Source organism: Gracilinanus agilis, chromosome 3, assembly GCF_016433145.1.
Source record: "Gracilinanus agilis isolate LMUSP501 chromosome 3, AgileGrace, whole genome shotgun sequence".
Classification (NCBI taxonomy): Eukaryota; Metazoa; Chordata; class Mammalia; order Didelphimorphia; family Didelphidae; genus Gracilinanus; species Gracilinanus agilis.
This window is the reverse complement of record NC_058132.1, coordinates 185,027,711-185,040,912: the sequence shown is the minus strand read 5'-3', so window position 1 is coordinate 185,040,912 and position 13,202 is coordinate 185,027,711. Positions and strand designations below refer to the sequence as shown.

Genomic DNA, 13,202 nt, shown 5'->3' with positions numbered 1-13,202 from the left:
AGAGAGAGAGAGAGAGAGAGAGAGAGAGAGAGAGAGAGAGAGAGAGAGAGAGAGAGAGAGAACAAAACAAAACTGCTAGTGGCACTTGTTCTCACACCTTACATAATTTCATGGTTTCCCTCTCTGGGAACCTAGCCTTTACCTTGTGCACATTCTTCCTTCTCTTTTAGTCACTAGATATTAGAATCCCATGGAAGGCTCCTAGACATGCCCTGTCTTCAGCAACCACAGACAATTCTATCTCCCTATAATAAACTAAGCTGGAAAAAAAGGATTTATTTTTTCTTGTATTTCTTTCTCTATACTTATTTTGAAGAATTTTCTAAATTTTTGTGGAGGTATTATATTTCCACTGGGCTATATTTCTTTCTATTGCAGTGCCATCTTAATTTTTGTCCAAAATTATTTTAAAACTTTTAATTTTTAAGCATGCCTCCTCCAACCAATTTTTAAGTTGATTTTTATTACTCAAGTAGAAGTCTTTATATTTATCCTTATTTAATTTCTTCTTATATGCAATCCAACAATTAAATGATTAAATAACCTTTTGTACACTGACTCTATCATCCATATGTTAGTTATGTTTTTCATCTTTGTGTAATTGAAGACAGACAAGCAAACCATTTATGCCTTTATCCTAGTAACTGAAGATAAATATTAAATAGCACAGAGCTAAGCTCATATTGTTTATTCCACTGAAAATCTGATTAGCTGACATTGAACCATTAACTACTTTTTGAGTAGATATATGATCAATTATCTCTTTAATTTTCTGTTTTAGAATTTTCCAAGGAATCAAAGTTAAAGTCTCTGGCCTATAGTGTGTAGCCTCAGATTTCTTCCATTTTGAACATCAGAAACTCTAACCCTGTGCTACATCTCTTGTTTTCCAAGATCTTTCAACTATTACTGAGAATGGCCCAACATCACTCCTGGTAGTATTTTGGGCAAATGATCATTATTAGTTCTTCTAGATCATATGATTATAACATATTAAAGGCAAGGATGAACTCTATCTCCTTACTTATTTTAGGTATAATTTTGTTCTTCATTAACATTGCAAAGGATATTCTACATTCCAGATAAAACAGAGAAAAATAATGAACTGAATAGCTCTTTTATTTGTTTTCAATATCCATAATTTTATCCTCCAAATAAAGGAAGACAGTGTCCTGTTAGGTTTACATAAATCAAAAATAGGTCAAGAGATTAGACTTCTGTTCATTATCAGACTTGTTGGAATGAGCTAAAGTTGTTAGGATTTTATTGAAGAGCTTTAGTATCTGATAAAAAGCAGAGAGAGACAAGACTTTTGATTCAGGAGGAGAGGTAAATTCTAGACAATAGTAATTGTAACTAGATGCAGTTGTAGCTCAGAATGAGTGTAGCTCAGTGAGAAAAAATATTTGCATCCTCAAAATAAAAAAAAATGCATACAAGAAAGAAAAGGTCACAAAATGAGAGCCAGTTAGTTGAAGAAGAAAATATCTGTAAATAATCTTCTGCTTTCATTTTCATTGTTGGAAAAGAGAGTAAAAAGAATGACTTTCTTTACAAACAACATCAAATAAGTATACATACTAATTACATATGAAAACCTGGCCCTTAGCAAGCATAATTTTTCAGTTCTAGTTTGTTTAATTGTTATCTCCTCTATGTTTCTTCATAATGGAGGTTCTCAGAAGACACACCTTATGTATTACTCATCATCTTCTTATAGATTGGAATGATAGTTTCATTTTTCTAAACAGGTTTCACCCTGCCCAGAATTCCAGTTTATAAAATATAAAGTGACAAAACAAATGTATAAAGCTTCACTTATTGCCAGACCATGTGATCCAGTGATATTTCTCTACAATAAACACACACCCTGACTCAAAGAGAAGAGAGAGTCTAATTGTCTTCGCCTGTGTTCTAAGAATCAAACAAGTGGCTGAACCAGAGGGATGATGGCTGGTGAGTAGGGTATTTTAGTGGTTATTTACTTATGCAGCAAACTCTTTGGAAGGATGGCAGACATAATAGAAAAACCAAAATGAGTTCTGTGGAGAATGAAATTAGCCAGAGAAGAATTTAAAGAGAAGATTTTTATATTTTTACAACTGAAATCTACCTTTCCTGACCTTTGTATTAATTTAAACTGGATGTTCTTGTTCTTATGGATCCTGGGATTGTGGGCTAGATTTCTACCGTTTTTTTCTCTTTTCCAAGTTTCCAGGATAGGGAGAATCTAAATTACTTAAAGACTTTCACTGATAGTTTTTTCCCCTTTTATTTGATTATCTTTAGTTCCAAGTATATCTCATGTGTCATTCCTATTCATAGAGCAATTCAATGTAATAAAGAATAAAACAATAAAAGCAGTGTGGCCAAGCTAACATATCAATGGAAGTTGAACATATATATCGTATTCCACATCCAAGTCACCCAAATCTGCAAAGAAAATGAGTTTTATTATCTCTTCTCTAAGTTCAAGTTGGCCATTATAATTATTAGTGATTTCACAGAAATTGGAGCTCCATTTCTTCCACTTTGAAAGTTGTCTTTTTTCTGTTTGTTAAATTATTTTGCAGTTATAACTTAACACAAGGATGCTTTGAAATATGAAAATATGCTCCTGACAATTTAATGTTTGAAACTAATGTCTTCTCTTCATAACAATGTGCTCTTATTTTCATTTTTACTCTATGCAAAATGCACCAATTTTTTTATATCTTGACACTTTGTTGGAGCTAAGATTGCAATTTGTGTAACTGAGTTAAAAATATACAAACCAAATATGTCATTTTATGAAGTAATCTAGATATTTAAAGCAAATATTACTACTTCTTTTTTAATTGTTTTGCTTTAATTTTAATCAGAATCTTGCTCCTGCTTCTTTTATTAATACTTTTGGGACTTTGTGCTAGTCACTTCATTTATTATTTATATAATTAAAAGAGTATAAAAGATGGTCTCTATGGTCCCAGACAGTTCCAAATTCTATGATTTCCAGGTATACGAAGAGATGTTTAGTCATAGACTAAATGCCAGTGGAGAATGTCTACATTTGACGGCTCATAGGATTCAGAATTTGAATGACTTTAATGCAGGGATTCTTTACTCTGTGTGTGTGTGTGTGTGTGTGTGTGTGTGTGTGTGTGTGTGTGTGCGCGCGCGTGCGTGTGTGTACTTTGGCAATCTAGTGAAGTCCGTGGACCCTCCTCAGAACAATATTTTAATGCACCAAATAAAATGCATAGCACTACAAAAATTATACTAACAAATATAATGAATTGAAAGATGAATCATTTTCCATATATTCATGACTAATGGCATGTTCCTTGTGATTCAAACAGACCAGAACCTGAAGGATAAGAGGAAACTCTTTGTACAGTTAGTGAATAAAGAAACAATCAATTGTTTGCTGGATGACTTGCTACAAGCTAAAGTACTCAACCAGGAAGAATTCGAAGAAATACAGAATGAATATTATAAAACTATGGATAAGGCCCGGGTCCTGATTGATTATGTCATTCGCAAAGGTCCTAAAGCATCAGAGATTTTAATCAAAAGTATCTGGAACAGAGATCCCCACCTTGGCCACAGTCTTAAACTTCCATATTCAGGTAAGGATAAACCTTAGATGAAAAAGTGACTCTAAGTAGCCCTGTGCTCTAGAGTCCTTAATTAAATTTCCTCTTTCTTCATGTTAACTAACAGAGCATAAGAGCTTCTAACTCAACAATCATTCAGTTTTTCCTCTGCTGTGTCTTTTTCAATGTCTAGGCTGTCTAGCCTCTATCTTTGTCCATTCTCTTGTCAGTAATTCATGATCACTGGTCAGATGTTAAAAACAAAGTTAAGATACAAAAAGATCTTATTAGATCAAAACTGATGAGTATAAATAAGTAGGATTTTGTAGTCAAACAACATAGATTCAAATCTTAATTCTGATACTTGCAACCTGTATTACAATAGATAAATCTAGCCCTCAGTTTTATGATTTGTAAAAGTGGTTGGATGAACTTACAGGTCTCAGTCAATGATCTCACCCTCAAGTGAACCTGAATAGTGATATATGTAAAGTCCTTTACGTTTAAAGAAAAAAAAACAATTACAGAAGTATAAATGTGACTCATACCAGTTTATTTGAAAAAGAAATGAAGATTTTCATGGGATTCACATCTGTATTAACAGTGCAATATGACAACCAAAGAAGTTAATGCAAACTTAGACCATATAAGCAATTAATCATTCATTAAACTTTTATTGAATTTTTATTGTGTACAAATCATAACAGTAGGTAATAGAGAGACAAAGACAAAGACATAAAAGTTCCTTACTTGTCTAGGACTCTCCCAAGTCACTATAGGTAAGAAGATTGTGACAAGACAATAATCTTTTTTCCTGGAGCACAAACTAGTGTATCTACTGTCCTTAGGCTAACAAATTTTCTCCTCTACTCAGAAACCCTGTTATTCAATCTTAGATTGTCCAGTTAAAAGCACTTTTCACCTGGTACTTCTCTTCATACTTTCACATGCTTCCATGTCAACACTAACCCTGTCCTTGTGCTAATCCCACTCTGCTTCCTTCCAACACTAAGACTGTGCCTTAAGGAATCACCTGTGCTCTTGTTAAATTGCATGATATATTCGACTTGTTTGTATCAGATCACCAGTCTTCTTGCAATCACAAACAAAACAAAACCAAAAGTAAGGAAATTTAAAAAAAACATTCTCCCAGAATAATTTTATTATTGACCACTCTCTCAAATAATGGATTCATCTGTTGAGGTCCCAGACACTTTGATGCTGACTTTACTTATCATCACTCAGTAATATTTCTTTTGAGCTTAGCTCTATCCAGATTAATAATCATTTCCTGATTCTGGCAACATTGAAATACCAACTCCCAGCTCATTTTCCGTATTTCTCTAAGAAGTTCATTTTTGAGGTCACAATTTTCATCTCCACCTCAATTCTTATTTTAAAAACTTTAAGATTTTACTTATAGTTATATGTCCACTAAGTACTCTTGCTTCTTAATTAATTAAACTTCATAACAGACCTTGATTATCTCTTCACCCACAAGTGGTCTGTCAACACAAAGTGTAATCTGAAATTTCTTTACCTATGAACTTTATGTACATAATACTAGCATATCTAGGCAATTTCTCTTATTGACATGTTCCAAACTTATCTGTCTCTTTATTATGTCATCTGCAAGTTTTCTTGAAAAGGATATTAGAGTGGTTTGCCATTTCCTTTTCTAGCTAATTTTACAGATGACAAACTGAGGCAAACAGAATTAAGTGACTTTACTTTAGGCATACAGCTATTAATAATCAGGCAAGATTTGAACTCAGGAAGATGAGTTTCTGAGTTCAGGTCCAGCTCTCTACTTACTGTGCCATGTTACTGCCCATCTAGGTAATAGCTTCCTTTTAAACAATTAATTCAATTTGATTCTGAATCAAGAACAAATGTTTAATCTCAAATCTCTTACTTTCATTATACATTGCAGAAAACATATTGACACCCTTATCTATGGAAACAAACAGAAAATAGAAGGAGAATGCAAAAGAGAATTTCTTTGGAAAATTTGACTCTTTTCATTGAATATGAGAGAGAATGAGAAATTGGGGTGCTAATTAAAGATAAAATTTTGGAATTGATTCCCATAAAAATATAATTTAAAATACCACAGATCCCTGAACACCTCCCTGCAGAATCTTGATTGCCCTCAAAAAGGACCAAATTTCCATAGGTGTAAGCCTCAGAAACATAAAGTCCTAAGCTTTGATAATTTTCCATGTTTTGGAATTTTCTTCTCTTTATCAAGAAAAAATCTGTGAAAGATGTAGGTCTAATCTTTACTCATTTATCTTCTTCCTTGCTCTCAAATTATGATAGCCTTCATCTGTAGCCTCTTCCTAGGGCTGCAGTAAGATAAGAGAAGAGGTCTCAGTGCATTGGTTAGACAAATGATGTCACTAATAAAAAAAGCTGCCTTTGTTTTATCTTAATTTGTTTTTTTGTATTTTTATTTCTATCTTGCAGCTTCTACAGCACAAACTGGGTTCTCAGGAAAACTCAAGACCTGCCCACATGAAGAATTTATAATGCAAAGAGGATTGAGGGTAGAAGAGGTACTATATACTTTTTTTCTGGGATTGAAAAAGGTGGAGAAATTGAATTTCCTAGAAAAACTGATTTGTGATATTCTTATAGGAGAATAGCTTCTCAGATCTTCCTTAATGGCTAATGTAGTAGGAAGTGCAGCAGGACTTCTATAAATGTATACTTTTCTATGTAAAGTTTTACATCATTTTCAGTGTAGGCCTTAAAGGCATGTTATTAAAACCATTCTTTTTTTTCATTCAGTATATATAGATATATATGAATCCAGTATTCATAAATTCATGTATGTATATCTATAGTACTTATTATGAATATGTATATGCATATATATATATAGTTAAAGAAGGCACAAAAGGAGTTCAAGGTATAATTACTCTTGTAAAGGAGTGTGGAGTATAGTTTGTGAGACAAAACAAATGCACATGAAAACTAAACAATAAATATTTAATAATGTGACTTATTATGCTACATTAGTCCAATAGAGGCCACATTCCCTCTCAAATATATAACGAAAATACCCAAGTTTTATCCATAATCATTTTATTATTGTATTGTAATATACATTTAAATGTATATATTGTATGTGTAGATATACAGATTATATGTATATATAAATACATACATATATGTATACATATAATCTTTGGTGCTACACACAAATTCACATCCATATGTGGTATATTCCTATATCTTTTGAGACATTATTCATTAGTGTGATAGAGATAGGTATCTTTTAAAGTGGAGAGAAAGATACATTTGAAGTCAGTAACACCTAGTTTATGCCCAGCCTCAAACACATTCTAGATCTCTGACTCTGAATAAGTCACTTAAGCTCTAAGTACTTTAAGCAAATTTCTAGGTATATAAGTTGCTGACCTGTATGGGTGGAAGAAATTTCCTTTTCTGAGAGTTCTCCATACCAGAGAAATCAAAATGTCAGCCTCTACCCTAGCCCTATTTGGGGTTTGCCTATTTAAAAAAAAGTGTAATAAACATATGTTCAAGGAACTGATAGAATAAATTTGGGGAAGTACTCATGATGCACATTGGACTTCATATTAATCTTGAGCAATGGGTCATATTTCAATTGATAGAATACAGGGGAGAAGACACTGTAAATGAGTATATCATGCCTACAACTGTTCCCCAAATTAGAGTTTTTCTCTGTTACTTACTCCATTGACTAAAATCTCAGCTCTTCTCATTGCTTCCTTTACTCAACATAATCTAGGAGCAATAAAGAAAAAAGTAGCAATAAAGAACTTTATCTTATTAATTAATTAATTAATTAATTAAAACTTAAATTTAAAAATAAAATAACTATTATTAATTATTAAAAGTCCAATTTATCTATATAAGCCAAAGCAAAGAACTTGGCAGACTTATTTTGAATTTAATCCTTGTAGATATATCCAGTGAAAGAAAAAGGGTCCCGTACACGCCTAGCCCTCATAATTTGTAACAAGAAATTTGAAAATATTTCTGAAAGAACTGGGGCTGAACTTGACAGCATAGGGATGAAGATGCTTCTTGAAGACATGGATTACAATGTATATGTCAAAGAAAACCTCACATCTCTGGTAAGGTCCATGGGAGAACCCTCTTCTTATCTTAAGAGGTACAAGAATCTTTCTAAGCATCACCATAAAGTCTCAACATTGGGGATTTAACTCAATTCATTCATATTAGCATAGCGCTGCTCAGAATATTAGTAGACTATAAGGTCTTTATCATAATGCTACAGTTTGTATAGATAATTCTAATCTACCACACTGCTCCTCTCTCTGTGAAGATTATAATATTTAGATCAGTGCTTCTCTTTTTAAACCTTTACCTTCTGTCTTAAAATCAATACTATGAATTAATTCCAAAGCAGAAGACTGTAAGAGCTAGGCAGTGGGGGTTAAATGACTTGCCCAGGGTCACACAGTTAGGAGGTGAATAAAGTCAGATTTGAATCCAAAACCTTCTGTCTCTAGGTTTAGTTTTCAATCCACTTAATCACCTAACTTCCCCCTATAGCAGTGTGTATTAATAGTAGCCATAGAATCTCAAAGTTTATGGATTGATTTCAGGGCGTTTGTGGATTCAGAATAAAATATCTTTATTTTTGCTAACTGATAAATTAAATTTAACATTTCCTTCAATTATTTCAAAATATAATTCTGAGAAGAGATCCAAGGTAATATGAAGAAAACCAAAATGAATTCTTATAGATGTCAGTGTCAGTGTACAATGGTCTGACTATTGATAATAAAGTTAATATGGCTCTACCATATATTGGGCACAAATAGAACTCTGAACATTTGGGATGGAGATGTTTCTAAATTTGTACATCTCACATTTCTTTTAAGTGTCATCAATTCTGCTTTGCTCATAAAGCACACAGGACCTTCTTGATGTAGGCATGTCATGCAGTATGTGTTAGTGATTCCTATATATCATATTGATATGAAGATACTAAGAGCCTCCTCATATTGCTTTTACTGACTTTCATGTGAGAGCTTGCCTTCAGTTAGTTCTTCAGAAAATGATCTCTTAGAAAAATACATATTTGGCATTTGAACAACGAGGCCATCCCACCTGTGTTGTGCTCTCTATAGTAGGCTCTGAATGACTGAAAGTGCAGCTCAAAAAAGTACCTCAGTGTTTAGGTATTTTATCTTGCAAGATGATCTTTATAAGATGATTAAAATGGAAATGATTCAATTATCTGTCATGGCACTGGTGTGTTATCAGGCTTTCATAATCATACAACAATGAGATCAACACAAAGACTCTGTAGAAATTCAATTTCATAGGCAGACAAATACCTCTTTTTTTCCAAACTTTCCTTTGGAGCCTCCCAAACACTGAGATAACTCTGACAATGAGTACATCAGTATCATCATCTACTTGGACATTCCTGTGAAGAATATTTCCAAGGTAAGTGAACTTATTTATAGCATTCAAAATTTCTCCCATTTGTTGTAATTGATAGTTCAATGTATAACTGGGTCCAGTGCTGGCAGATGGAAAATCTTTATTTTTAACTCTTTTGAATATTATTGGTGTTGTCAGGCCAAAGTTAGCACAAGCACAAGCAGTAAAGAATTGATCCATTCTCTGTTGAATCTCATTATCAGACACTGCATTGAGTGCATTATCATCTGTAGACATAAAGTCACACATTAATTCCTTCGACTTGAGTCTTAGCTTGTAGCTTTTCAAGTTTAAAAATTTACTGTCAGTGCAGTAGCTGACTTTGATGCCATTTTCATTCTCATTGAAGTCCAACAATATAATTGAAAAACATCATGTTAAACAAACATAGGAGCAAGTACACAGGTCTACTTCATTTCACTGGTGACTGGGAAATCATATGACTGTCATCTATTATTATCCAAAACTTGTTCAAGCATGTCATTGTAGAACTATCATAATATACTGGTGAACTTCTCAGGACAACCACAGTTTGTCACCATCTTCCACAATCCCTCACAAATAAGAATATCAAAAGTCATGGTCAGATTAATAAATATTAAGCATAGATCACTGTTTTGCTCCTAACATTTGTCTTGTATTGTTGTACATAAAATACCATATTGACAGTTCTTTGCTCTTTCTGAAGCAACACTGGCTCTCAGGTAAAGGATAAATCTATTGAGGAGGATTTTGGCGAAATTCTTACAAGCAATGACTAAGAGAGAGATTGTTCCTGTGATTGTCATAGGACAACAAATTTCCTTTTCCTTTATAGAGCTGGATAATAAAGGCATCTCTGAATTCCTAACAGATAACAATTTTTGCCATATAACCCAGATTTGTCAGCTTTTATATAAGCAGTAGATCCCTTGCTTTTAAGTCTCTGCTGGAATGCACCATCACTAGGCACTTTGCCACACTTGAAGGACCAATTGGCATTCAAAATATCCTCTTTTGGAAGTTCAGCTAAAGAGGTATTGACTTTAACCTGAAGAATATGGTCAATGACTTCAGCATTAAATGATGATAGCCTATTGAGAACACTACAGAATTTTTCACTCGGTCTCACCAGGATCATGTCCTTATTACTGATTAGTATGGTTCCATCAATATAGCATAGTTGAGATAGGTTTTAGCCCATAAATAACTGTCAGGGAATGTTAGAAAGGTTTTGGATTGGTACTATCAGCATAAAACTGAATTTCATGTAACTTCTCACTAAGCCAAGAATCCTGGATCTCTCTAAGTTTTGTTTGCATTTTATTTCTGATATAAATAAATATTGTCTTCTTTGAGACAGATGAGCTATCCTGCTGGTAAACCCCATGGAGTTCTCATTTTTCATTTAGTGGTTTCTGAATTCCTCCCATAATTTTATCAAACTAATCCTGATGTTTGAGAGTATTCTGACCAAGATGAGCAAATATGGTTCTGTATATCAAATTTCTGAAAGATGCCAGGTCTCCCAGGCTGGCAACAGTTTTGCCCACCACTAATGGAGTCCACACTCAGGGCACAGACAGACTTCCTCCTCCCTCATTCCATCCTGGAATTCCCAGCTCCAGCTCCTTCCTGCTAGGTACTTCCTAATCAATATATAATCAATACCTAATAACCAGCTAATCTAATCTTACTCATAACAATGGGCATTATAAGAAATTATTCTCTTCTGCCCATTCTATTAGAGAAAAGTCTTTCTATGCTTGGGGTAGGCCTGCCCCTCTACCAACTCACTGATGGATTTGAGGTCCTTTGGTACCCTGCAATCACTCCAGAAAAAAATGTGAATCCAGATACTCTTTCAGTAATCTTACTTTCATTTAACTTAGATAGGCTATTTGAATGTGATACCTTATGAGTTATGTATCTTTCAGGTCTACTAGATTTCATGTCATCCATAAATGTGTATACATTCTGCTGGGAGCCCCTCAGAGAAATAAGAGTCTCCATCAGGATCCACTGAGTTAATGTAAATGTTAAAGCCTTATATTGATCCCTATTGTCTGAAAATCAGGCCACAGGATGGATGGATACCCAATCAGACCACTCTGTGTGACTCTCATCTGACCAACATTTTTTATTATTAAAATTACTGTAATCTATATTTTTAGGATAACCTCAAGTTTTGTAGTATAGATATAAACTTTCTTTATAGAAATCCATTCATAGAATTTCCTTATAGAATTCCCTTTAAGACTCTATAATAACCCAGCATTTAATGAGTTAATAATTACACCCTCAGTGAAATAGCAGAAGCTGCTCTTTTCCCTATCTCAGAGTTTGAAGGCCACAGTATGACAAAACAAAAATACTCTTTTGCCTCAATCCTTTCTCATGCTGAATTTAACCCTATGAAACCAAAATATTCTCATACTTTGCTACTTTCCCACGTTAGACTTGTCCCCCTGAATTTGAGAGTTCTCACACTCTAATCCACTTTTGAAATAGGTTGAAGGTTCTTTTTATAAAAATAAAACTTAGATAAAGTAGAGTTTTGGTAGCCTTGGGGAATGTTTAGTCAGTATAATCTATATGTAGGATTTTGTAGAATTTTTTTAGGTGTGCCAACTTAAACAGTATAACCTTGAGTTTTTCTCTGTTTTGAATTTGAAATGTAAATTTTCCCAGCATGTGTGTGACTGTGAGAGAAAGATATAAAAATAAAGATTTGCAGGGTGTTTGAGAGAACAGCTTCCAGAAAATTCACTGTGTCTCTAACTCTCTCTTCCTCCCTCTTTGCTAAACCATCACACCTCTCAAGATAACTGGAAACTGGGGTCAGCTGGATAGCTCAGTTGATTGAGAGCCAGACCTAGAGGTAAGAGGTCCTAGGTTCAAATCTGGCCTCAGACACTTCCCAGCTGTGTGACCCTGGGAAAGTCACTTGACCCCCATTGCCTAGCCCTTAGCACTCTTCTGCCTTGGAGCCAATACACAGTATTGACTTCAAGACGGAAGGTAAGGGTTTAAAAAAAATATAACTGGAAACTGCTGGCTGGCTTCCAGCAACATTCCATGTATCAGTGATGAGTGGAATCATTTTTGCAGTAGTTTTGATACATTTTTTAAACTGCAAGATCAGATGCCAACTGCCATGGTAGGCAGGTCTGGGTTAGGTGAAGGAGATATCCCCATATATCCTCAAAAGAAAACTTTTAAGGCACGTTTTCTTGCTCCTTCATGCCAGCAGATGATCAATATAGTTCACAGAAAAGACTACTTAGATAACCAAGAGAATGCTGAGTCCAATTGCTGATTCCAGGGGGAAAAATGGCACTATGCACTGGACTATTTATGTGGAAGATTGTAACTATAGCTCTCAGTATATCTGCATCTGCTGCTTCATCATGTTAATCACCACAGGACTTTTGAAGTAGTAGTAAAATAATAAAATAATGAGCTAGTTAAATGTAAAATGGTATAATTGTCTGGATGACAATTTACCCAACACAGAGCATATATATATATATGTATATATGCATATATACATATATATATGTATATGTATATATATATATATAGTGGCTTAATATATATTAATGAAGAGTAGCAGAAAAAATAAATGATAAAAACATCAACATGATATTTTGGATGATAATTCATGATACTCATCAAATTAAAATCCTCAACTCTCTTCTCTATTATGTACAGATTCCCCCAAAATTTGGATATAGGCTTTCAATTTGGTGACTGTATTTCTCTTTTAGGAAATGGAGTCAGCACTGAAGGAGTTTGCTTCCCTCCCAGGTCATCAGTCATCTGATAGTACTTTCGTAGTGCTCATGTCCCATGGGGTCCCTATTGGTATCTGTGGGACAAAACATCAAGATGAGGATCCAGATGTGTTGGTCTATGATACCATCTTCCAAATTCTAAACACTCATAACTGTCCAAATCTTAAGGACAAACCCAAGATCATCATTGTCCAAGCTTGTCGTGGGGGTGAGTAGGGGCTGAGTCCCTTGAAATATATCCAAATGTTTTTCTGAAGCTGTGAGTGAATGACTATTTTTTCTAAGTAGGGCAGTGGCTTAAAAGCCTCAGGCTTAGGCCTAATCATTATGAAAATCATAGTACACACAACCAATACCTTTCTCATATATATATATATAT

At 34.0% G+C, this 13,202-nt stretch overlaps 1 protein-coding gene across 1 annotated transcript in view; it reads left to right on the top strand.

Moving 5' to 3' along the window:
• Nucleotides 1-3,304: 3,304 nt before the first annotated feature.
• The window catches only part of LOC123241350 (caspase-1-like), a 40,921-nt gene continuing 31,023 nt past the window's right edge, over nt 3,305-13,202 (top strand). The window contains exons 1-4 of the mRNA XM_044669010.1: nt 3,305-3,608; nt 6,045-6,133; nt 7,532-7,705; nt 12,797-13,031. Of these exons, the coding sequence (XP_044524945.1) occupies nt 3,305-3,608; nt 6,045-6,133; nt 7,532-7,705; nt 12,797-13,031 (802 nt within the window). The remainder of the gene's footprint in view (nt 3,609-6,044; nt 6,134-7,531; nt 7,706-12,796; nt 13,032-13,202) is intronic.